The sequence below is a fragment of the Engystomops pustulosus genome, chromosome 1 (genome assembly GCF_040894005.1).
Source record: "Engystomops pustulosus chromosome 1, aEngPut4.maternal, whole genome shotgun sequence".
NCBI classification, from domain to species: domain Eukaryota; kingdom Metazoa; phylum Chordata; class Amphibia; order Anura; family Leptodactylidae; genus Engystomops; species Engystomops pustulosus.
In genome coordinates, this window is record NC_092411.1 from 35,932,102 (window position 1) to 35,959,360 (window position 27,259).

General features: G+C 40.7%; 1 protein-coding gene across 2 annotated transcripts in view; it reads left to right on the plus strand.

Annotated features, from left to right (window-relative positions):
• AP3B1 (adaptor related protein complex 3 subunit beta 1) overlaps positions 1-27,259 on the plus strand; it is a 157,361-nt gene that overhangs the window by 86,787 nt on the left and 43,315 nt on the right. For both annotated transcript variants that reach the window (XM_072137879.1, XM_072137869.1), the window contains exons 19-23: positions 985-1,120; positions 3,314-3,467; positions 7,596-7,671; positions 8,878-8,987; positions 24,591-24,816. In XM_072137879.1, the coding sequence (XP_071993980.1) occupies positions 985-1,120; positions 3,314-3,467; positions 7,596-7,671; positions 8,878-8,987; positions 24,591-24,816 (702 nt within the window). The remainder of the gene's footprint in view (positions 1-984; positions 1,121-3,313; positions 3,468-7,595; positions 7,672-8,877; positions 8,988-24,590; positions 24,817-27,259) is intronic.

Sequence of the window (27,259 nt, forward strand, 5' to 3'; positions counted from 1 at the left end):
CTCTTGAAAATTCCAGACAAATATGTCCAATATAATGTCTAGCTTTCAGAACACCATAAGGGGAAACCTGTTATAGTAGTCAGTGGGGTTCAACAGGATGTATGTCCATCCATCATGGGTCTGCTTCGGGTTTTTAGTTTTCTGTCCTTGTAGCTCTAATGGAACAAAGAAAGATGTATTTCCATTTTTGGTGGTTCTCCGAGAACATCGCTAGATGTTATTGAAGTTTGTTTCAGGTGTCTTCAACACTAGATCCTTCTTCAACATCAGGAAACTCCATCAGAAAACAAGGATAGGCTCCAAACATAAATTGTTTGTAGCATCTTGTAGAAATACACTATGATTTCCACGTTGCCTTTAATGTATCTGTCCTTCATGCAGTTTCTGAGAAATTCCCATTTTAATCTACATGCTAATTAGGTAGTTGGTGTACTCTGGTTGTGTCCTTAACACCCAGAGTATTTATATTCTGGCCTGGAACTCTACCATCTTTATCGGCAAGAGATTTGTCTTATGAGAAGCCTGGGGTGACACTGGAGGAAAAGGAAAGTGTCAGGAATGTCCATGCTCCATGTACCGGGGGAACAGCTTGGGTGCACCAACTGCCTCATTAGCATATGAATTACTATAGGAATATCCTGGAAACTGCTTCATGGACAGAAATAATAAAGATAAAATACATCTAATGTTATAAATGTTGTCCTTGATTATATATAACCTCATGGACTTGTATATAATTCATTAATTTCTTAAATGGTCAAATATCTAATCCTAAGTAGACACTTGCATTCAGCACGGCAAGTCAATGGAAGACCTTCCGCCAACCTTGTGTTTTTACAAAACAGATAAAAAGAAACCTCTGAATGATTGTTATTTATTTAATTTATGTTACTTATTTAGTTATTGATCCTTTACCTATGTACATGGCACCTTTTTATAGTTATTTTTGTTGCATTGTACTGATATAATTGTGCTATTTGTCAGGAGAAGAGTCTGGTAGCGAGGAGGATAGTGACGATCAGGAGGAAAGCAGCAGTGAGGAGAGTGAGGCAAACTCTTCAAGTGACGATGACAAGTCAAGCCGTGAAGAGAAAAAAGGGAAGAAAAAGAGAAATGATAGGTGGGTTTAACATTATGAGAATATGCCGGCATCTCCTCATTCACCTTCAATATTACACTTTTTTTTGTATGAATACAGTAGAGAAGATTTAAAAAAACTCCACCGATCTGCTGATCTGTAGGTTTTCCTGTTCCTGTGCTGCTCCACATTCTCCACCAATCCTGACACAACTGCAAAGAGCGAGAAATCGCAGCACAGCTAAACAGTGGCCTAAGTTGTGTCCCACTGCAGACATTGATTGGCTGAGCAGACTTTCCTTCACGTGACTGTACCGGTACAGCAGTGACTCAGAGCAGCATTGGTGGGCAGTTCAGAAATTTAATTGCAGCAGTGACTCAGAGCAGCAACGGTGGAAGCAAATTTATTTGTTGAATTTTTTTTTAACAGTTAAAACCTCTAGTTGTGTTTTTATTCACCTGGCAACCCAATTGAAACCCATATACACTTGCCAGTTAGTATCGGGAATAGTCCCATGGTATGAGATGTGTCTTTCCACCATACAATCAGCCAGTGGCCTCTACAGACATGATCACACTTTGCTCTGTAACCTGCTGGCGGCTGAGTTGATGAGTTAGCAATTCTTCTCCGTCGTGGCTGACAGCCCTGATTGGGGTATAGAACGCACTCTGCTCCTTTTATTACAGACAGTAATTAAAGCAACTCGCCCTGCCACTTCCATAACAAACACAGCATAATGCCCTAATTATGACTTTATTAATTTAAGTCAGGATTTAATGATTTTAAAAGTGATTTATATTGTTCCTCCCACACAGAACAAATGAAATCTGTAGGTTAAATTATTACAGGCTTTTTTTCCATTGCGGCAAAACCGAAACGCTGCTTACCACAACGTTGTTGTTGTCATTAGCTAAGCAATGGGGATCTATAGGCTAAACAAGCAGGGTATGTCTCCTCCGAATGTTACTGGGACTGTAAACTCCAGCATGGAGCGTTTATATCAGGCAATGATGTATGTAGAATTGTTCACTGATACTTTTATTATGTACTATCAATTATAGAGAGATTACCTGGTATTAATTATGTTTGTCAATCAAAATTTGCGTAACAGAAGGATACAGGGATTTGTTATAAGAACTCAACACATATGTGAGAATAAACTGGAAGGGTTGTCCTTGTATATAAGTTTTGCAAGACCAAATAGAAAGCTCATCACAGCAAGAAGTGTTGAATCAATCTGTTCCTGGTGATGTGCAATGGGAAGAAATATTTGTCTGGATGCCAGGAGGATAACTACAAAATAAGTTACCCAGCACTGATGATTAAAATCTTTTAATCTTTATTGAATCCTTTCAAAGCCAGTTGCGACCAAATTGCTGGCAAACTTCTGCCCTCTAGTTTGCTCGAAACGCATCTGCACTTTGTTCCATGTTGGTTTTAAAGGATACAAATAAATATAAGAAGTTTTTAATCATCAGTGCTGAGTAACTGGATTTGTCTTCTGTTAATCACGGCCTTTCTACAGAGTAGATGATAAGGATTGGATTCCCGACATATATAACTATTGGTAAAGATATTATACATCTTCTATATCATGCAGCCTGTATACTGATTTTTTTTTAATGGTCTCTTAGAATTATTTTACAAAATGTCCTGCCTAGCTGACCTAGTGTCCAAGCTACCAAGCCTGAATAGGAGCTGAGTTACAGTCATTAGAAAGCTTCACCCATCTGATATTATATATCTGTCTTTTGCATAGGTCATCAATTTAAATAGGTGAGAAAATACATTCCAATCACTTTATTCTGGCTTCCTAAAGTTACCACTAGATGGGGCTTTAGAGGTTACTGCATACATAGTATAGAGCTTTTTGTGTAGGATGATTAGAACTTATAACATATTTATATAAAAGAAAAAAAAATCAGGTTTTGTTTAAAACTGGCATGTTTTTTTGCCAGGATAACAGTGAAAATGTTGCAGTAGTGCCATTCCATTCTTTGCTTTTCAGTTTTGATTTGATTTTCAAATTTTGCATCAGAAAGGCTGAAAGTTGAGGGAGATTTTGGGCGATTCCCCTAGACTAGGCACAGCGGAAAACATCAGATTTCTGGGGGCAGCATGGTCTTTCAGTAGAACACCCTGCTGAATTTCTCTGACAGACCGAGAATTAAAACTAAAGCCATTTTCCAAATTCTCAGTGAGAGTAAGATTTCTGATTTCCATCTTTTTATAAAGTGAATCTGAAGATTTGAAGAATGGAAATCGAGCACAAAGCGAAACTTCAAGCCCATCATCATCCTCTGGTGAAAGTTCAGAGTCTGACTCTTCATTAGGCTCAGAAGATAGTGAATCAGAGCCAGAGGTTACGAAAAATAAGACCAAATATAAGGTGAGTGAGTCCTAGAGATCTCTGCCCTGTGTTATCAAGTCGCCTTTTTGTATACAGAGTTATGCTAGGCTTCTTACAGATCTGACTTAACACTCCATCCTAATATTTCTTACCTATTCATATTGGGATTTCACACTTTTAAAGGGAATCGGAGTCCTCTAAAGGGAGTAATATTTTACCCCATGAAACTACCGGCCCCCTGAAGTAGCAAATGAAAAGTCCTCTCTTAAATTCCCTCTTTTATGTAAAGTCCAGTCTACCTATATGAAAAAAGTCTCCTTAAGTCATGTGACAATAAGCAGAAAAGAGTCAGAATTGTTTAAGTCAGGTTTAGAGGTTGCAGGGAGTGTTTCACTTTAGAAGCCCCTTATTTTTGATCCTGTAGTACGTCTAAAAATGCTTTTCATATTAAGATGAAAGGAATTGAAGGGTAGATCCCCCCTCCCTGCACCATCCCCACACAGTTTTTAGTTAGATTTTTTTTTTATTCTGTCATTTTGCAGAAAATTTTTTATCTCCTGCAGCCGGTGAGCTACGCGCATGCGCAGTATCACCGAGTCTGTCCGAGACATGCTGTATGTAGCGGGGCAGCTCACCAGCTGTAGGCGCATCACTGGTATTGGAGCAGGATCTCCTGGGGGCTTCAGGGGGCATGGAGTAGTCTCCCGCTCTGCAGCTCACGAAGGCTCCGCCACACCCCCTGTAGCCCCTGCAATAAATATGTATAAAGATAAAATTAAAGTTTTTCTGCAAAAAGGCAGAATTGAATATCTAACTAAAAATGGTGGTGGGGAATAAACTTCAAGAACAACTTGGAACACAAATTACAATGGTCGTATACCGCCCTGCAGAGGGTAGAAAGAAAATTCAAGGTACCCCTGAATCTGTGTAGCAGCCCCTACAGAATGCTCTCCTAATCTGTGAGGTGGTGAAAGGTCCTCTTTAATATAACTCCTCTATGCTTATTTTGGATTAAATGGTAAATGTGTGAGATTTCAGATAAAACAGGGAATTAAAACGAGGCTCTTTCATAGCCGACCTGAGGGGGCTGGTAGTTTCATGTGGTAAAATCTGGAGTCCCTCTCTTTTCCTGTGGGCATTGACTACTTCAATGTATTGGACTGTAGAGTTGCTGGCATGGACAATTTAGTCCAATGTATTTATCTGTATAGCATGCGGCCCTTGGTTTCTATTGGCTGCTGTATGGCTTAACATTTAGCTACTGCAGCTACAACAAGGATAAGAGACCAGAGAAACCACAATACAGGCAGTCCCCGGGTTACATACAAGATAGGGTCTGTAGGTTTGTTCTGAAGTTAAATTTGTATGTAAGTCGGACTATATACTTTATAATTGTAACCCCAGACAAATACTTTTTGGTCTTTGTGACAATTAAATTTAAAAAAATGTTTAAGAACCAGGAGTAACAATAAAGCTTCATTACAGACACCTGTGATAACTGTTACAGCTGTTTATTGTAGCTTGGGACTAAAGTACAGTAAATTACCAACATCCAGAGGTCGGTATGTAACTAGGGGTCGTATGTAAGTCGGTTGTTCTTAAGTAGGGGACCGCCTGTATAGTAGACCACACTCTTCATAGAGCTTTCTGCAGCCGTCACGTAAATGACCTAAATAAGCAAGTCGTATCGGAGTAGTAACTTTTTAGGAGCCAATACAAGGTAACACTGGGCTATCAGTTAGAGGATGTGATTATTAAATGATGCATAAGACACAAATATTTTGGAAGTGAAGGTAAAATTCTGCCAGTAAACTGCAATTCATGTGCATTTCTGTGCGGCTTCGCAGCTCTTGCAGGGGTGTGAAATTCTCATTTTACACACTTTGCAGTCAGGGGCTATGAATTATGCATTGAGCAAGAGAAATCCTCAATCTCCTGCTTCATCTGCTATATGCTTTACCCGGCTTCTGTCTCTATTAACAAGATGAATTGTAAATGGGTAAATCTAGATGCAATGTACCCTTAACATCTTCTCTTAGACCCACATTTGCCTTCCACAGTGGAGTGAGCGTCAATTTATCGAGGAGCTTTAAACGAGACATTATCTTGATATTACTACTATTTGCATTGCATGTTCCACTTTTCTTCCCTTGATGCTTTTGAATAGACTTTGTTGCGATATAATAGGGAATATATATCCCCTGCTAGTTTTACACGCTGATCAATTTACAGACACTGGATGTGCCGTTTGGTTTATTGGCCTATTTTTATGCTTATTTTCTTATGCTTTAATTCTAAAAATAAAAAATAGAAAAATTGGGTTGATATTCAGACAAGTTTACACTTTTTACACAGTTTTACCGACCTACTAATTCTACATCTACAATATTGAAAACAGATATTTACCGCCATTGACCCATATTCATCCACACTGTATATTGTCCCTATTTTCCAGTCTGACGGCTTCTGGACCCAGAGTGTCAGCTTTGTAGTCAACTATGATACTAGGAGTTTCTTCATCGCTTAGTCCCCACTGTTATGTATAATTATCACGGGCGCCATAGTGGTCAATGTGGACTGACATGTGGATGCACCATTTGTGATGATATCCGTTGGCATTACGTTCGTGTGAATGAGTCCTTAAATCCTTGACCAATCTGCCTTGTATACTGTACCTTGGCTCCTTGACATGGACAGCTTGTGGAACAAAAAACTAGAAGACAGAACTTGGTGGGGTAATTCTGGTAAAATTAAAGGACATCTACCACCAGGATGAAGGATTGTAGACCAAGTACACTGACATACTGGTGTGTGCCTCTCTGGTAGGATCTGCTTAGCTTATGCTTAAAAAAAAAAGATGTACTCAATGTACTTTAAAAATTATGCGAATAAGCTTAAGTGGCTCTTGGCTCCATAGCTGTTAAAGGAGCTTGGAGCCCCTAAGGCTCATTTGCATAATTTAAAAGGCTTTTAAAACAAGGGCATAAGAAGCTAAAAGAGGGGACATACACCAGTATGTCAGTGTGCTGGGTTTACAATCCTTCATCCTGGTGGTAGATGTTGTACAGATTATAAGAAAGGGGTCCATCGTACCCCCAAATGAATGATTACTTCTCTAATCATCTCTATGGCAATGGCGGAGATAGAAGAGGGTGGAATCCTGCAAATTTTGTCAGCGCCATAAAGACAGAGCAGTGGACGCAGGGGTACCACTGACTCCCTGTCCTCATGATCCTGCTGTGAGACACCCACAATACGCATATTGTCCCATATCCTATAGATAGGGGATAAGTTGATGTCACTACTATAGCCCTTTAATATGTTAACACGTGCAAAATGCATGAAGATTACACACTAGAAACAATGACAATAATGGATCATTGATTTAGCCTGTGGGGCTCATCAAGTACCACTTGCCCTAAACTTTTTAATGTAAGAAAATGTGTTTTTGTATGTAAAAATAACTCCTATTTTAAATAGAGGACTCCTGTAAAACAGCTTGTGACCCCCTACTATGCAGACCACCATACTGTATGTCACTAGTAGCAGACACTACATGAATGGTCCTTGGTTTATTGCCGGACAAGCGGCTACTTCAGAGATCAACATCCGGGCCTTTATGCTGCTCTTTGTGTCCTCCCAAATCTGAAAAATTTCTTGAACTTAAGTGTCTCTGTTACCAATTAAATTAGCCGAATATTTCTCCTTTTATAAGCATGTTAATTCTTCCTGGCCAATGTTGCATGGAGAGAGAAAGCAGATTTTTTTGGTTATATCATTCCTAGCTATCCAAATATTCATTGAAGCCCTCTATGCTTCTTTTCAATCCCAAAACACAGACTTTTGTGTCCAATTAAATTCTTACTTTAAAACATCTTTGCAGTTTAGCTACTACTTCCTCCCAGTATGTATGAATATGGGGCAGCAACAGACCATGTGCCCTACATCCGCATTTACCACACCACATCCCGGGCATTTCTTTTCACAATCCCCTCATATTTTATTTATTTTGGTAAGTGCAGTGTGAATTTAGAGTAATATATGCTCGATTCTTATTTGATTTCTTAATCTTCCCCCAAGCCTCACTAACCCTGTATCTCTGCCCTGTCTGATTAGAATAGACTAGTAATATTGGTCTTACACTTGTTGTGTTATTTCTATTAACAGAAACCTGAAATTAAACCTGCCAAACAGAAGGAACCTGCTAGGAAGAAAGAGTTATCCCTTCTAGACCTAGATGATTGTAAGTGTTGCTTTAGACTCCTGTATATACTACATCTTTTTTTTGTATTCTGTTGTTGGTAAGTATCTTCATGCACTCGGTCCCCTTTGATCCGAGCTAAATAACAGGAAGCAATTTCTACAGGGAGCCGAAACATTAGGATTGTCAGTGGCTCCTTATAGTGTTGGGTACAAATGGGGAGGGGTGGATTATGGGGAGTTCAGGGTCCATACACATTTATCAGTTTTATCCTCAATTTAGATCCTTTGCGTCCGTTTTCAGGTTATTTGAGATTCAAAAAAAATGATGGCAATTGATATTTGAAAAGACCCTTAGGGAGTGGTGTGATATGTCTTCTCTTCATTAGGGCAAGTTAAAGTACTTTGTGCCATCTTTTACTGTGAGATCTACTGATAATGGGACAAAACCCTTAAAGGGGAATTTCCATTTATCTGTTTGCAAAGTTTCTCAAACTTTTTTAAGATGCACTGAAGCAAAGACAAACGTCAAAAGAATAGATCAGTTTAAAGGGGTGTTCCCATTTCAGCCAATTAATGTTATGGTTTGTATTATAAAAAGTTAAACAACTTTCCAATACACTTTCTGTATCAATTCCTCACGGTTTTCTAGATCTCTGCTTGCTGTCATTCTATAGGAAGCTTCTTTGTTTACTACCATTGTACAGAAATCTGACCGTGGTCACACAGGTGTGCGGCTCATTATATACCACGGCTCTGATCACTCTCTATGATACTAACGAGCCGTGCACCTGTGTGACCATGGACAGATTTCTGTCCAATGTTAGTAAGCATAGAAGCTTTCTATAGAATGACAGCAAGCAGAGATCTAGGAAACCGTGAGGAATTGATACGGAAAGTATATTGGAAAGTTGTTTAACTTTTTATAATACAAACCATAACATTAATTGGCTGAAATGGGAACACCCCTTTAAACTGATCTATTCCTTAGACGTTTGTCTTTGCTTCAGTGCATCTTAAAAAAGTTTGAGAAACTTTGCAAACAGACTGCAAGATCTGTAACCATGGTGACAGCCACATATAAACATCTATGTAGCCTGTACAGTAAGATGTAATTCTCATTTTGTTTATTTGTAACGGTTGTGATGTTATGTCCTTTATTATATTAGAGTGAAGATGGTTTTCCTCGCTTATGTAAATATCTATGGTTATATGGAAATAATAAACCATTGTCTGTTCTCCTTTGCAGTTAATGATCTGCCAGCTCCAGTAGCTCTCCCCAAACCTTCCATCCTATCTCCCAGTTTAATATCAGATCTTCATGGTTTATCCCTCTCCACCCCATCTCCAGTAATAAATGTAAGTGTATTATCTCTATTACACACTGTGATGCAGAACTGCCTAGTGTTAAGTCACTGGCGCCAATGCTAGATGTATTGTGTGTGACTCTTACTACTTGTGTAATATTTGGGCTGGCTATGCATGATAACATACAAAATGTATAATCCTTGTCTTCTACAAAATCATGGGGAAAGTTGTAAGGCGCCAACACAAATTTGGCAGTGTCCAGGTCGACCAAAGATTGTCGATTAATTTAGCATCCATAGAATGGTTCAGATAGTTATGTATCCATTGAAGGTGTTGTCCAGGAATTAACCATTTTTTTTATACACGGGCTGTAAAGAAAGAAAGTGCTCATACTTACCTCTTTTGGTTTTCCGGTTCTCCCATGGTACTGCTCCTGTCCCTACCGCTGCTGCGTGGCTGCTACACACTGAAACTAATGCAATACTAATGTGATTGACATCTATGAGGAAGTAAGTTCCAGACTAGATCGTGGGGACGCTGTGGATGTTGTATATCTGGACTTTTCCCAAGGCATTTGACACGGTGCTGCATAAAAATTTGGTACATAAAATGTGGCTGCTGGGAAAATCTGTGTTTTTGGGTAGCTAGGGTAGCTAATTGGCTTAGTCATAGAAAACAGAGGGTCGTCATTAATGGCACATTCTCAGATTGGGTTGACGTTACCAGTGGAGGCCACAGGGCTCGGTTTTGGGGCCACTTTTTAATATTTTTTTTTATTAATGACCTTGTAGTGGGTTTACACAGTCAAGTTTCAATTTGCAGATGATACTAAGCTGTGTAAAGTAATGAATACTGAGGCCGATAGTTTAGCATTACAGAGGGATCTGTGGAAGCTTGAGGAGTGGGCAGAGAAATGGTTGATGAGATTAAATGTAGATAAATGTAAAGTTATGCACTTGGGCGATGAACAAAAAGTACAATTTTATGTTCTAAACAATCAATTACCAGAGCCAGGCAGCTGCTAATAAAGACATAATTTTGCCCTTATACAAATCCCTGGTCAGACCACACATGGAATATTGTGTACAGTTTTGGGCACCAGTGTATAAGAAAGACATAGTAGAACTAGAACGGGTGCAGAGGAGAGCAACCAAGATTATCAGGGGAATGGGGGGATTAGAATACAATGACAGATTACTAAATTTGGTATTATTCAATTTAGAAAAAAGACCATGACAAGGGGGCATCCTCTACGCCTAGAGAAGAGAAGGTTCTACCATCGACATAGACAGGGGGCATCCTCTATTCCTAGAGGAGAGGCGATTCTACCATCACCATAGAAATGGATTCTTTACTGTAAGAGCAGTGAGACTGTGGAACTCTCTGCCGCAGGAGGTTGTTATGGCGGATTCTATGCACATGTGCAGGAGAGGCCTGGATCACTTTTTGGAGAGCAAAAATATCACGGGTTATGGGGAAAAAACATTTGTTTCATTCTTAAAGGTTGGAGTTGATGGACTTGCATCTTTTTCCAGGCTTTTTTTTACTATGAGACTATGATTCTCTTGGGTTAGTAATTTTGTGTTGGGTTAGGGGACCTGTCACCAGGGACATTATTTTCACTAAATACGGGTTGCAGAAGCCCTTTACAGCTGGATTGCAAAGATTTATTTTTGCCTTTTCTGTGCATTTGCATTACAATATAATTGTGTGTTTTAATTTCCTTGCACTCCTGTTCCTGAATCCCAATTTTATTTTGCTTTTGTATTGTGGCTTGTATGTGCTGCTCACTCCTCAGCCCCCACCTTTGTGCTCTTGTACAACTTTTCCCTCCTGCTCTTTCACTCACCCAAGAACTGAGCTCACAGTCTGGTGAGCTGATATCAGTGGGAGAGGGAGGAGATGTACAGGAGCACAAAGGTGGGAGCTGAGAGCTAATGAGTGAATGAGCAGCACAGACAAGTCATGTTTGATTTCTTGTTTTGCGTTTTTTTTTCTTTTATAATTTAGACAAACCAAAGCAAACCTGGGACTCACCAGGGTGCAAGGTAAGTTAAAACACAAAATTATAGTGTAATGCAAATGCACAGAAAAGGCAGAAGGGCAGATTTGCAATGCAGGTGTGATGGGCTTCTGCAACCTGTCTTTAGTGACAATGAGATCCCTGGTAACAGGTTCCCTTTAAGTTATTTTGTGTTGGGTTATCATATCTTATATTGTGTTGGGTTATTATGTCATAGTGTGGGTAAATTGTTTTCTGTTGGATTTTTGCATCTTATGTTGGGTTAGCAGTAAATAATTTTGTGTTAGGTTAGCAGTAAATTATATTGTGTTGAGTTACCACTATCTTATATTGTGTTGGGTTAGCACTGTCTTATATTGTGTGGTGTCAATGTTGTCCTATATTGTGTTTTGGTTTAGCGCCATTTTATTTTGTGTTGGGCGAGCGTCCTGTTGGACTGCGTTGGGCGAGCGTCCTGTTGGACTGCGTTGGGCGAGCGTCCTGTTGGACTGCGTTGGGCGAGCGTCCTGTTGGACTGCGTTGGGCGAGCGTCCTGTTGGACTGCGTTGGGCGAGCGTCCTGTTGGACTGCGTTGGGCGAGCGTCCTGTTGGACTGCGTTGGGCGAGCGTCCTGTTGGACTGCGTTGGGCGAGCGTCCTGTTGGACTGCGTTGGGCGAGCGTCCTGTTGGACTGCGTTGGGCGAGCGTCCTGTTGGACTGCGTTGGGCGAGCGTCCTGTTGGACTGCGTTGGGCGAGCGTCCTGTTGGACTGCATGCTATATTTAACATTACTGGAGTGACTTTTGTCAACTTTTTTGTGTCCCATCCATTGATATTCCCCTGTATTTTCCTTACTGATTTTTATGGTTCTTATTACAGTGACACAGCCTGGGGCTCTGTGACCCGCTATTTGCCTACTCTTATAAAAAAAAATCTCTTCGATATCGGAAATAATAATCCTAACTTTTTTTTTTCCAACTTTTTCCTTCAGTGAGAGAGAAAATGAATTTAACTGTAGGGCACATGCCGAACTAACACTAAGAAATTAATTTATTACCAGGCGAAGGAGAGCTTAGAGTAAGAATAGATGAGTATATGACCCTAATATCTGAGAAATGTAGCAGCCACTTATCCTAGAATATGTCAGACAGTCTATTATTCAAATGATTCAGCTCTGTAATTGCATACAGCTTTTATAAAGCCTATCAATAAAGCCTATTTCTCTAAATTCATAGCCGCTGCACATTATTGAAAGTATACTTTGTTCCTTTGTTTCATCTACTTGGTCCGTAAATGAAGATTAATAATGGAGTATAGTATCACCACGCCGTTTTCATGCATTCCCTTGTGACCCCGGGGGCCGCGTATGAGACCCGTAGCGTTCCAGAAATCCGCACATTTTAGGCGCATCTAGTCGGGATTGGGTTAATTATAATGAAATAGACTAGAAAATATGTTTAAATGTTCATTTTATTTTTAATCAAATCAACCTTCATTTTGGAGTGATTGAAATGTCACCGAGTCTGTTTTCTCATGCAACGCGTCAGTAAATCAGTTACCGGATTATGCAGACGACTTGGAGACTGGAGCGGTCTGCGGCTAAGTCACTTCTAATGTCTGATGCGGGGAGAGCCAGCGATAAAGGAGGTTGGGTACACTTTAAACTCTTTGGGGAGCATAAAATTTTGTGTGTGGTGAAGTATTGGAGAACACAAAGAGGTAGGAAATTCACAGTTGAATTTTTTGATGAAAAGACCCTACTGAGGAATACCGAGACATTTCAGATGTAACTATGAATTTTATGTCACATTTTGTCTCATCTCTTCATCTGCGACTTTGTCATTTTTTTCTAAATTATTATTATTTGTTGTTTTATTCTACTTGTAACATGGGATTTCTATATTTTCCTTATTCTATTGAGAGGTCACTGAGGTCACATAGATGTGCCGAAAAGCATAATGTTTTTAGTAAAACATACATGGGACCCAAAGAATGCACCAAAATGGGCGAAAAAGAAAAATGTCTGTGGTTTCCATTATAGACAATGCTCTATACTGATCCGGCACACGTTGGTTACAGTAGCATTTGAAAGATGGGGAGTTTATTGCGTTTTCTTATAAAATCCATGTTCTTGGTTGACAAAAACAAAAAAGAAAGCTAAATAAATTGTACTGCATATAAAAAGCACAAAAAGCAGAATATAGAAAACCTTCACCTTTCACTCGCCATTGGTGTCCGTGTGTCGGATCGGTCATGGAGCGCTGACTTTAATGGAAGCCACAGCCATTTCTGGCCTTTTTTTTTCTGCCCTTTTGGTAATATTTCTAGTTCATGGGTATTTTTTTCCCCAAAAAGCATCAGATGTAACTTTTGTATTTTTCATGGAAAAAATAGTGGGGTGTCAGATCACCGCATGTAATACAAGAAACTCCTAATGTACAGACTAGGATCCAAAGGGCAGAAACAATTGGGGGGATTTACTAAGGTTGGTGTTTTAAACCGTTTTCATTGTCCCCGTCCCTTCCACCCCGTCACACCTATTCTATAAATCGGGAGCAGTCTCCGGTGGACGTGAACAGCCTAAAATCAACTGGAATGTTGATGATGATGATGATGATGAGGTGGAGAAGGCTTATTAAATCCACCTCAATGTGGCAAAAACTAGAGGAATCCAGCACTCCTGGATCTTGTAATAAAACATCCAGTGTATTTATTTCTTCATAAAATCACAGGTAAGACATGGTACATGCGGTAAACATGGCGCATGCGCAGAGGAGCCGAAATATTCAACTCTGCCGGAGAGTGGCGTGCTGGAATGAGGCAATTAATAGCGGCCACAGGACCTGTGGGTGGTTTAGTGTCCCAAATCACCCTTCAGCTAGAAAAAATGGTGACAGGTTCCTTTTTAAAGGACAACTTTAAAAGGGAGCCTGTCAACACACTTTCACAAATACAGCTAGTGGCAGGTTCCTATAGAGCCCTATTAAGTAACTGACACCCTTCTTATAGCTGAAACTTGTTTCCCCTCAGATCCCCATATAATTAACTTTAGATTTGGCTATATGCAAGGCAAGGTTATAGAGTCAGAGGGGGTGTGGCCTCCTTGGGCTGAATTCACCAGCTCCTCCCCATGCCTTCTCAACGTTCAGTGAGTAATGTCATGTGACCAGGGTGACCTCATCTAAGGTCCTTTAGCCTCTTTACTTAAGCAAACTGTACCACATGCATATATCCGATCATATGAAGTGACAGCATCTCCTCCATGGAGGCATGCTGTGATTTCATGTAATCAGATATATGCATGGGGTACAGTTTGGTCATGTTAGGAGGCTAAATAACCTTTCTGAATGCATTCAACCCGAGGAAATTAACTAAATCACACCCCTTCTGACTCACTCTAGATGTGGCTATAGGCAAGGTTATAAAGTTTATTTTATGGGCATCTGGGAAAAAACATTTTTAGATAAGAGGGTGTCTGTATGGGGAACCTGTCACTAGTTGTTTTTGTGAAGAATGTGGTGAGAATTTTTTGCCTTTTTTTATTACTTTTTCTTGCTAGCACATTTTACTTTCTTTTATTCGATGCACCATCAAAATCCAGCATGATAAACACTTACTCCAGAATGTAGAGATGCTTGGAAAGGAATTTTCCAGGTAAAGGATATAGTTAAGTATTTATTAGCAACTCACTATGAATTTGGGAGGGGGCTCGGCAGGGCACTGCATACCATTTAAAAAAAAAAAAATCTACTACCAAAATAAAGCCTGATAAACCAAGGACACTTACTCATAGATCCATGCACCATGACTGTGGTAATCTTCTTATATTTGTTATCCATGGAATCCTTTCTTCTAAAATTAACTTAAGAAGGGCTGCAGCTTCAATGGCTGATACAGTGTACAAGAAGCACTTTACCCTCCCACTGAAACTTCCTGTGCTGCAGTGAGATTACTTGAGATAGAGGGAGTGGGGAGCAGTGTAACAGCCTGAGAATCTGCAACAAGAGAGGGAGGGGGGCTCTGGCAACTCCACCCCTGAGCACTTCTGTCTCATTAGCACATATGTAAAATTAGATCTTAGAAGAAAGGAGCCCATGGATAACACATATAAGAAGATTACCACTGGCATGGTTCTATTAGTAAGTGTCCTGGTTTTTCATGATGGATTTTGACAGTATTTTTCATTTAAATGGGATGTAATTTTCCAAAGTGTACAGAGCAGTGTGTATAGTATATGTATTTTATGTCACTTTTGTTGCCTTGTTAAATCATGAAGATGTAGAATCCCCTCGCTCTTTGTGATTAACCTTGGGATTTTTATTAATGCCCGGTCCTGAGCCTGCGCTATAATGACACCACGGATATGATAATGATCTAATCCTTCTATGTGGTCAGGTTTAGGTGTCTGCAGGGTAATTACGTGTCCAGTTATAGCTCTGTCAATAAGTGTTAGGACCAAAATATGTTGCTCATAGTTTGGCGCGGTAAGATCTCCCTTCTCACATCTTTAGCAGCGATCAGACATGACGTGGGACATATTCATTGACCCCTCTCCTTTTCCAGTGTGATCACTCACTGAAAGAAGCCAGCCCGGGCCAGACACAAGGCTCATTTCAATTTTAACAATGGTAATTAAAGGTTAATTCACCGCGTCAGGATTAACGAGGAAAATACAAATGATGGGCAAGCAGCTGCCATTAAGAAACAACTTTAGAACAATACAATTACAGTGCGAATCTGACAATGGGAAAAAAGGCTAATAATAATGAGCCGCATTGTGCCATGCGTAATGCCCTGCACTCACTGTGATCACAGCCGAGGGGGGATACATGTAAGGACTAGTATACATTACTACATGTCACCCTCCACACTGGATAATTGTGTGCACAACGTCAATGTGAAGACGATTATGGAATAGAGGGAACGCTATAGTTAGGAGGTAAAGTCTGTGTTATCATTTTTTAAGATGCTATGCAAACTATACATATAATCTTATCAGCTGCATCTGCTAAATAACCTAACCTCCAGAAAGGACACTACTTACAATACACTCAGCTCTTCCTGCTCTACAACATTCTGCCTGCAGATGGGGCACTATGTACAATCTGCTCAGCTCCTCCTGCTCTATAACATGCTGCTTGCTAATAGAACACTGGGGCAGATTTACTTACCGAGTCCATTCGCGATCCAGCGGCGCGTTCTGTGCGGTGGATTCGGGTCCGGACGGGATTCACTAAGGTAGTTCCTCCGACGTCCACCAGGTGTCGCTGCTGCGCTGAAGTTCACCAGCCTATTCCTAGTGAAGGTAGGCGCGAGTCCCACAGCACTTTTTTTTTTTTTTAATGCGGCGGTTTTTTCTGAATCCGTTTTTCGTTCCTGCTCTATAACATGCTGCCTGCAGATAGGATACCATGTACAAATCTGCTCAGCTCCTCCTGCTCTATAACATGCTGCTTGCTAATAGGACACTATGTACAATCTGCTCAGCTCCTCCTGCTCTATAACATGCTGTCTGCAGATAGGACCCTATGTAAAATGTACTCAACTTCTCTTGCTCTATTACATGCTGCTTGAGTGTAAGCCATCTTAATTATGGCTTCTAGTTTTGTGTCACAAATGACCCTATATTTAGCTTGTCTGTGACCACCTCCAACTTTTTTCAGGAGCTTCCAGCGCTTGCACTATTTTAATGGAGCCCTGTATAAACTGAAGTTTTTGCCATAATATTATATGGAGAAATTAAAGAGAAAGATTTTATTCAGTTTCCATTTTTTAAAATTTTTGTTTGATTTAAAGGAAACCTACCACTTGAAGTGGCAGGTTTCTGATGGAAATACCGGGCACCAGCTCAGGCTGAGCTGGTGCCGGAGCTTATTTTCGTTAGTGTTTTAAACCGCGCTTACCGTGCACGCGGCTACATAGGAAGTGAATGAGAGCCGCGCGCATGGTAAGTGCCGAGCGCGTACCTGCCTGCGCCGGCTATAAAGTTTAAAAAGTGTTTTAAACCGCGATACCGCGGTTTAAAACACTAACGAAAATAAGCTCCGGCACCAGCTCACCCTGAGCTGGTGCCCGGTATTTCCATCAGAAACCTGCCACTACAAGTGGTAGGTTTCCTTTAATGTATGGGACGGCTTAAAGGACATCTACCATCGGTTTGACTGATGGTAGATCCCCAGCATTATATGCCAGTTTCTTTACTTGGAACAGTTTTTAGTGTATGAAGGGCTTATTAGCTTAGAAAAACATGAGCCGGAGGCGCTCAGGCCCTTCCCTGGGGTTTAATTTATTCCACCCCTTTGCTGAAAGCCTGCTCTCGGGCGAGGAGCTAGGGCCGGTGACGTCAGAGCTGGGGCATTCACGCACTCTCATAGCTCCTAGGTTCCTAGGTCAGGAGCAGGCTTACAGCGGGGGGGGGGGGTTACATCGGCCTGAGCGCCTCCAGCTCATTTACATAATTTTTAAAGTTATTTACTGAGCTATTATGCCATTTCTTTATACACTAAAGACTGTTCCAAATAAAGAAAGGGACATCTAATGCTGGACATCTACCATCCACTAAACTGATGAATGCAAGATAAAATACTTCTGCTTCAAGATCCCTATATGTAGAAGCCATCTGTACCCATTCTTGGGTTTACTATATGTGAATGGATACATAAAGAGGAACCAGATGACAATCTTTTATTGAGAAGTGATGTTTTCTAACGTCCTTGGGGGTGTGGTCTCCTCCATGGCCCCAGTGCCATGGATATATATATATAGTGTAATATGTTTACACTACATTATATTTAACTCTATAAACCATGATATCGCCATCTTAACTGTATTTTGGCCAGACACCTAGACGCTGGGTGCTGTTTGGGATTTCCTTTTTCCACCTATTGAAAGAACGATTGTAGTTGTCATGGAAACAGTTTAGCACAAATCAGTCCGGGATAAGCCATTTACGTTTTGGATGAGACGATGCGGCGTACACCAGGGGCTCAGATTTACTGATATTTAAATGATGCTGCGTACCGTGAGAGCGAGGAGCAGGACGTTCCGGCACAATGCTGCTCCAGACAATGTTTTGACATTAGGATCACCAAGAAATAGCGTTTAGGCCGCGTTTGGTGTGGGCAGTTGATAACTTTTCATTCATAATTAGTTCATAGAGAATCGAGAGACATTTCAGGGAAATTGAACTGTCAGTGGGTAGAAACAAGCGTTTGACCTCATCACATTGAGTGGGGCCCATCATAATTTGTTCATTTGGTCCCGATCAGCCCAGCCTCATCTCTCATACGGCACCTCGCTGACCTTCCCTCTCCAATTCCGCTCGGTTCAGCTTTAATTATGACTCAGCAGACCCGGAGAAATATTGCAGCCTGCTCTCAAAAACCCTGAACTGCCACTCACCAAAAGATTGTTTTTTAACAGGTAATAAATGCCCAGAGGAAGTGATGCCGCGTGTCCCCCACAAGAGCAGCCGCTCTCCTCCATCTCTCGCCTCTCAAGTGTGTCACCGCAAGATGGTGAAATGTTTATTTCAAGGGTTTTCCTGCCTTGTGGGGAAGGAATAATAATCTGTGTGATGTGCACATGAGCAGATGGATTAAGAAATCAGAGCCAGGGGTCACCTCACAGAAGGTCACCCCTACCACACAGCTGTCAAGTCTATTGTCATCTGCTTTTTAGGGATTTGATTTGAAGAAATCACTTTGGGTTTAGTAGACAAGTGACGGAGATGATATTCTGTTTCCTCCAGAAGTGCACGACTGCTGAGGGGGAATATGGGAGCTTATTTGAGTGGCACGAAATTTTTTTCTTCTCCTATGGATTTTTTAAATATTCTCCCTCTGAGTACACTGGGTTCTATAATTTGCACACAAATCTTATTTTTATGCCCGTTTGGGATCCCTCTTTTATTTATTAATTTTTTTAAATCTTGGCACATTGACGTATACGGGGGAATTTATCACTCACAACTGGGCTCACAGCGGCACATGATAAGCCAGCCCAAATGCCTTGAAGTTTCAGCTATCGTCTGCGCCAGGCCGGGGCATCTCTGGACCAGTCCACTCTTTTTCCCTTCATGTCCACTTGGGGGGCAGGGGGTAGCATACAGGCCATCATAAATATCGCCCCCCTCCATCTCTGCTGCCTTTGACTAGCTATAGAATGGTGCCCCACTCCACCCTGTACAGTAGAAAATTAGCATTTTTGGGGGGGGGGTAGATGGGTACTCTATGACGTTAATTACACCTGTATTAACATACTATTTTTAAGTGTCAGGGCTTGCTTTGGAGCAGGTGACTGCACCCCTGATGCTGCCCCCCCACCTTGCTGCAGGGGTTGCTGCCTGAGGCGAGAGGCTGGTGCACCCCTGATGTGTAGTCTGTCAAAAACTAGGCCTATTCCTGCCTATGATTGCAACTTCCCATAGCAGTCTATGGGAACATGGAAAATATGCATGCCACACGGGTATCACCCTCGCGCTGTCTGCATTAGTTAATCTTGTTGATGCTAGATTACACAGTGACCCTTGAAGAGATTGGGACAAGTTAGTGACATTATTTGCCAGCCTTCCATTTTTCTTGCGGATCCTCAAAAACAGATGACATACCAATGACACTTGGGTAGTTTTTGTGGACATGTGGCTAGTTATTAAAAAATGTTGCTCCACTTAGCAGAAAAATGCTGTGTACATAGACTACAGTGAATAATTCAAATGCAACCGGCCCTTTAATCAGTCCATTGATGTTGTCCCTGTGGTCACATGTCCACATCACATGTCCCGCACCTGCCTGGGCAGGTCATGTGATCAACACTAAGTTTGGCTGTAGTAAGTTGGTTGGTTGCAGTGTACCACTGAAATCCATTATAATAAACCAGGGACACTTACTCCTAGATACAGGCACTGTGCTTTGATAGTCTTTTTATATTACTTATCCATGGGCTCCTTACTGCTAAAATCAACTTTTAAAATTTAAGCTATTGAGATATAAAGTCTCTGTGAGAGGGGGGTGGGAGGAGGAGTTACCAGAGCTCCTCTGTGCTGCAGTTCAGGGGCTGTTACACTGCAGGACCATTTACCCCTCCTTTAAGGTTTTTTTTTTTTACCATTTCCTTTAAGGCCCAGTTTATAGGCCCAGAGTGTCATTTACTGAAATATTGTATTCTGCATTGACCGTCTCCATAAACATTGTGAATATCATTTTCCTTTTTGTTTAATATGGGAATCGGATCACACATTCCGGCTCCTGCCTATAATTTGCTGGCAATTAAAATAATGTTAAGGAAGAGTTGTGAGCAGGGTATCCTTGTGGTGAATGTTGGGCTGTCAGCAGGATTTTCAGGTCATTTGACATAAAGGATACAGGTGCAGCCGCTCACAGTGAAGGTGACTGAGACTTTCATCAATCACTTGGGCTTTTTCTTTTTCTTTTTTTTTTTTTTTTTTTTTTTTTTTTTTTTTTTTTTTTTTTAGTTTGATACGTAATGGTCCCCTTCAATCAGTTCTCTAGTTCTTTTGTCACCTCCTCATAGGATAGAGTTCAGTTTAACCAAGGTTACAGATAAGGTACTTGGTCATTTTTTCTATTTATTTATTGGCAAAGGAATTACAAGCTTTAAGGAAAAGGTACAGTTACCCCTTCTGTGTCAGATGAGTGTGTGTTTGTATATATATATATATTTTGCTATTTTATGGGTAATTTCACATGTTCTATTTTATGGTTCAATAACAGTTTTGCCATTGGTATGCACATTTTACATTATTTATTTTTTCTTTTACAAATTTTTCCCTGTAACGGGAGCATCTATAAAAAAAAAACACCACCTTTATATGTCAGCGGTTGGTCCCAGATGAGTTATGGGGTGATGTCAGACAGGTGCATGGCACGTTATAACACAGTGTCATCCAAACTGTGTGATGCTTACGAGCCCTGCACCTGTGTAACATCACATGACCAGGGATCAGTGTTGATCTATAGGAAGTAAATAATGAAGCTTCCTATAGCAGGACGCCAAGCAGAGATCTAGAAAACCGTGAAGAATTGACACAAAAAAAATGAAAATTTTTATAACTTTTCGTTACACAAACAATATCAATAATTTACCCCTTTAAGAAGCACCTGCTAATATTCCGATATAAGTAAGGGCCAGTTCACACCTGCGTTTAGGCCTCAGTTTTTCTCTTTGTCACTAAAACAATAATATTAGAAGTCCCAAAGTTGAAAAGCTTAAAGTCAATGGACTTTTAATGGCTTCCATCATCGTCCATTGGCACCGCTTCTGTTAGTGCTTGTGTTATTTGAGCAGAAAATTGCCCAGGAGCTGCATCTGAATTAACAGAAGTCTAACAGAAGGGGTTGATTCAAATCAATGAACGTTTTAACGGGTCTGTTAGAATTTCGTTATCGTTTTAGTGACAGAAGATAATAGAGGTGTCCATTTGAATACAGGTGTGAACTGGGCCATAAGAAGAAACTTCTCACCCGGAGGGCAAACTGGCATATTTGGGGCATAATTATGGCAGGAATAGATTCTTCTGGATGCGGAAGGAGTTGGAAAACTAAAGCAATGACCTCCTCACCTTGCTGTCTGAGCTTAAAAGCTTTGCCTAAAAGCATAAAAAACGCCTTTTTTTTTTGCATCCGGTGGTGAAGCCAATAGACAAGGCCACCAAGTGCCTCTCTATATAACCACATATCTGTTTATTATAGTCTAAAGCTTTTCTATCCTTACAGGTAGATTCTTCAATATTCTATATGGTCGTCCTATATCCTATAAAATCTGATAAAAATATTTTGGACGTTGATGTTAATAAATCCATATGGTCTGTACTAGGAGGTTTATATTCAGTAACGCTCTTGTTTTTTTTGTTTTTTTTCCCCCGTTCTGCGGCTTTCACCTGAAGCGACCATTTAGCATGTTTTATTTTATTTTCTCCTCTCACAAATTATAATTCATTTCTTTCCGTTCTAGAAAGTTTCACGATTTTTAATCTTAATAACCTTAAAAAAAAGGCAGACATGCTATGTCATAAAATAACTATTAGCGACTAGTTTGTATCCTATAAATCTAACTCGAGTTGATAATATGGTCCATTACCAGCTAACTGCACAGAGTATTTTTCATTTTACACTCTTCAGTTACTTTTTAGTGAAGTGTTAAAAAATATGAAGCTTTTCTCCTCTTTAAAATTGCACGCTGCCTGTCTGTTATTAGGGAGATAACAGCTCTTATAAATGTTTCAGTAAGCGCTAAGTAGACAGTTATGTGCCCTCTCATTCCACGCTTATTTGCTTACCGTAATAAACTGATAAAATATGTGTGCTGTGCTGCTGTGTATCTGCAGGCATCAGGAATCACATAGATTTCCTTTAGAAATAGCGTTGTGTCTGCAGAATTGATTGGTTATTTTCGCAAACCATCCAAAGGTGTGACTTATCATCTACAAATATGCTGCATAAGTTCCGCACTAGTCTTTTTCTGATGCCTCGAAAGTTTCTTTCCTCCGGCGTCTTCTATTAGACGTAAAGTGGCTGAGTTTAATCATTTTACCTCTATTTACCTTCTTCCGTTCGTGGATGGAGATTTTTTTTTAGATGGGAACCTCTCAAGTGTCGGATATGTTACCGCTGCCATCACAACTTGTGCGTACGCTTTATGGGGGTTATTTATCATTGATTTTTTTGGCTTAAAAGGTTGTTAAAAAAAAATTCGCAAAAGGCCAAATATAAAGTCTTAAAAAGGGCCTTTTCTGACACTCTGATATTGTGCAACACAACGTAAAGCCTATGACTTGCGATTTAAAAAAAAAAAAAAAATCTCACAAAAAAATTTGCTGCTGTGATTATTTTTACTCTTTCTGCAATTTTTTATTTTTTTTTTTTATCACCGACAACGTTGAGAGATTTATTAAGGGCCACTTTAAAAAATCGGGCAGGCAGTGGAGCTCCAAAGGGAGCTCCTTACAACAATTGTTAGGGGCCGGCATAATAATAAATAACTGGTCACAGGCACCCCCGCGATCCATATCGCGGGTGCACCCGTGCCCCTCTCCGCTTCCCCGCTCCTGTGGACATACCTTTCCACACTCCCGTCTAGTCTAGGCACCGTGCGCGGCCCCGCCCCCTAGGGCATGTGCGGCGGTACTGCAATATTTAAACGGCCAGCACACAGGTGATTGGCGCTGGCCACTTCCCGGGCTGTGTTTAATCCGGCGGCTCCCATCATTCCCCTCCGGATCTTCAAGCCATTTCCCTGAAGAGAAAGCCCTCCTGTGTCTCCTGCGTTCCTGTGTCTCCTGCGTTCCTGTGTCTCCTGCGTTCCTGTGTCTCCTGCGTTCCTGTGTCTCCTGCGTTCCTGTGTCTCCTGCGTTCCTGTCCAGTGTGCCAGTCCTTTCCTGTGTCCCTGATCCGTGGGCCAGCTCCTGTGTTGTTCCCCAGCTGTCACCCCGGGTACAGACTCTCCTACATTACTACATTGGCTGCCACCGCGGGCTTGTCGCACCTGTGGAACGACCTGGTGGTACCACGCCGCAGCAAGACCATCACGCTTTGCCGCCCTGGTGAAGACCAGGTGCCACTATCGCTAGATTTAGTTGGGAACAGAGTGAAGAGATTGTAATGACAGAAAAGAAGAAATACTCATTAATCGTAATTGGGTTTTTGTTTTCTTACTATTTTCACCATTAACGTTTTTGGTAAAACAAATAAATAGAAAGGAGAGAAATAAGCATAAAAAGACTTCCCAAAGCATCAAAAAAGCTCCTAAAAGGTGTTTTAGAAATGGCAAGATCTATAATTAGTTGACCTTCACTTCCAAAGCACAGTTGTGTCTGGGACTATTACCATGAGCAAAGATGGTGAGATGGATGAGTTGCTCTAGGACTGTGATGTCAAACTGATTTTCACCAAAGGCCACAGCCCACATGGTTGCCTTTGCAGGGCCGATAGTACAGTATAAATGTAACGCCCAAGTAACACCCCCATGTCTCTTCACTCATCATGTCCTTCTTAAACTCCGTGCACCCAAACAACCTTCCCCAAAACAACGTTATAAAACCAAGTACATTAGAATGGACAACATGGAGGACACCTGACTAAAAATATTGAAGGAATCACAGGACCGATGCCCATGTTCAGCACGTCATACAACTATGGGGATACAAAATTGAAAACCTAAAGTGACGCTCATAGATGCCTACCCCTATTGTGTGGTCTGTTCTACATAGTCTCCCCATATATAATTTAAAAAAAAAATACGGTTTAAGAAACTGATCCTGAAAGGCTTGATTGGTTAGAGAATCGGTACGAATGTTGTAAATTCTGTTGTGCTATTTTAAAAAAAAAATGAAAACTTTAAAAAAAACTAATCAGTAAATCAAAAAGATAAAAACAAAAACCTCTAGACATTTCCATAGAACGTACAGACTATAAAACATTTTTTTTAATGCAGAATTTAAAATATTGAAGGTTGTGGATGAAAACAAGATTTTGTTTCGAGTTTCTTGTGTGCATGCACACAGTCCATTCAAAAATTGCAAAATAAATAATTTCAGTCAAAAAGTGTCTCATACTTTGGCACTGTGGTGTTGGTGCTTTCCTGGCCACCAACTATAACCTGCTCAATACTTATTTGTATCTCTCCTCTGCCTACAGGTGTGCATGCCGTCTTTCGTCCCTACAAAGACCCATGAACTTCTCCATCGAATGAGTGGCAAAGGTCTTTCAGCCAACTACCACTTCCCACGACAGCCATGTATTTTTGGAGCGCAAATGGTTTCCGTGCAAATAACATTTAACAATTCCAGTGACAAAGTCATAGAAGACATTCACATAGAAGAAAAGAAATCTGATTTGAAGATGCATTTGTTCAGCCCAATAGGTAAGAAATTCTCATTTGTTTTTGTTTTCTTTTTTTGTTTTTTGGCAAGGAATACTTGCTCCGTCTTGAGCTTGACTTTGACATGACCTTAAAGAGGTTTCCTGGGAATTTGGTATTGATGACCTAACCTTCGGTGATCAGAATTAGATGAGTAGGGCTCCAACATCTGGAACCCTTTACCAATAGGCGGTTTTTGGTTATATTGGAAATCAGAGCTATACGGTGTACAGAGTTTGGGGTCATGCCATGGATCTATCTATAGATAGGTCACCATTATACAATTTTCAGAAATATGCTTCAAACATGACCAGAGTGAATATAATAGATGCAAACTATTCAGTTATACAATTTTTGTCAATTATTCTATATCTTTAGTATAGTTGTAGCAAAGAAAGGATTCTAGTAAATCTGGTATTTTTGTATCCATTGAGAGGGTTTTCTATTCTTTGGGGATGGGGGTTGTTGTTTTTGCTTTTAGATATCCACCCAATGGTCATTTGATGTCGCATGGCTCGTTATATCCCTGGTCATGTGATGTCTCACAGGTGCACGGCTAGTTATATCCCTGGTTATGTGATGTCACTCAGGTGTACGGCTCGTTATATCCCTGGTTATGTGATGTCACTCAGGTGTACGGCTCGTTATATCCCTGGTTATGTGATGTCATACGGGTGCATAGCTAGTTATATCCCTGGTCATGTGATGTCACACAGGTGCACGGCACATTATATCCCTGGTCATGTAATGTGACACAGGTGCATGGCTCATTATATCCCTGGTCATGTAATGTCACACAGGTGCACGGCTAGTTATATCCCTGGTTATGTGATGTCATACAAGTACATAGCTAGTTATATCCTTGGTTATGTGATGTCACACAGGTGCAAAGCGCGTTATATCCCTGGCCATATGATGTCACACAGGTGCATGTCTCCTTACATCCCTGGTCTTGTGATGTCGCTCAGGTTTAGGCTAGTTATATCCCTAGTTATGTGATGTCACACAGGTGCACGGCTCATTATATCACACAGCTCTGATTACTTTCTGATTTAACGAGCCGTGCGCCTTTGGGATGTCACATGACCAGGGACCGGTGTTTATCTACAGGCAGTAGATTCTTACAGAACGTTACAGAAGAAGCTGGACAACACCGAGTGTACATTGTCTTGCATTGGCCCACCAAAGTACCTGAGGATCCTCTGATGGGCCCAGCCTCTAACCTAGTACTGCACCCCGGAGATACAGCTGCAGATAACAACCTATTCGAAGGATCTATTTCCTAAAGGATGTTGAAGCGTGGTCCCTTAAATAATTGTATCTGGTGAGCCAATGTGTACTTGCCATGTTTTCTCTTGCAATCCAGCAGTGCTCCTGGTCGAGTGAGACTTTATCACTGCAGCCACTGTTTAGTGGTGGCATCTTGCAGACATGATAGGTCCAGTAATACAGAACTTTGTGATTAGTTACAGCGGTCACTTGCTACTTAATGTCATAACCTTGGAGACCAGCTAGAACTGCAACACTAAAGGAAATCTAACATCAAAATCCATCATGATAAACCAGGGACACTTACTCATAGATCCGGGTACCGTGACTGTGGTAATCTTCTTATATTTGTTATCCATGACCTCCTTCCTTTTAAAATCAACTTTTATTTTAATTGTGCCAATGAGCCAGAAGGGCTCTGATGATGGGGTAACAGGAGCACTTCCCTCTCTCACTGTATGAGATTACATCAGGCATAGGGAGGGAGGGGGAGACACTCTAATAACCTGTATAGCTGCACAGGGGGCTCTGGTAATGCCCCCCAGAGCCCTTCTGGGTCAGTAGCATAATTTTAAAAGTTGATTATAGAAGGAAGGAGGCCACGCATGACAATTATAAGAAGGTAACCACAGTCACGGTGCCTGGATCTATGAGTAATTGGCCCTGATTTATCATAATGGATTTTGATGGTAGATTTCCTTTTAATTACCAGGGAAGAAAGCAAGATAAGTTAAAAATAATAAATAATAAAAAATAAGTTGATATAAAAAAATAAGCTACAAATAAATATATATATAACCCCTTTAATATATAAGCCACGATTACGTACTCATTTGGAAAAGAACAGCTAATGGTTTTGTTAAAAAGGCCTTGAGACAGTAAGTTTTATTAGGGGGCTAATTATGGAGAATGACAACGCTGGTCTATTACTCAGTTGATTCATTCAGTGCAATATCCACAAAAATTGCAGCTCCACATATTTCATATGCTGGTCCTGTCATGAATGAAGGAACTCTGTGCCCCTGTCTGTGGAGACATAAAGGATAATAGGAAGACCGCTGTTTCATTAATGCATTATACGTTCATGGCAAATTAGACTGATCACTGCTGTATATTTGACTGTCCTTTTTTATGGTCCATTACTATGTTAAGTAAGGAATTATCCGAGGCAGAAGAT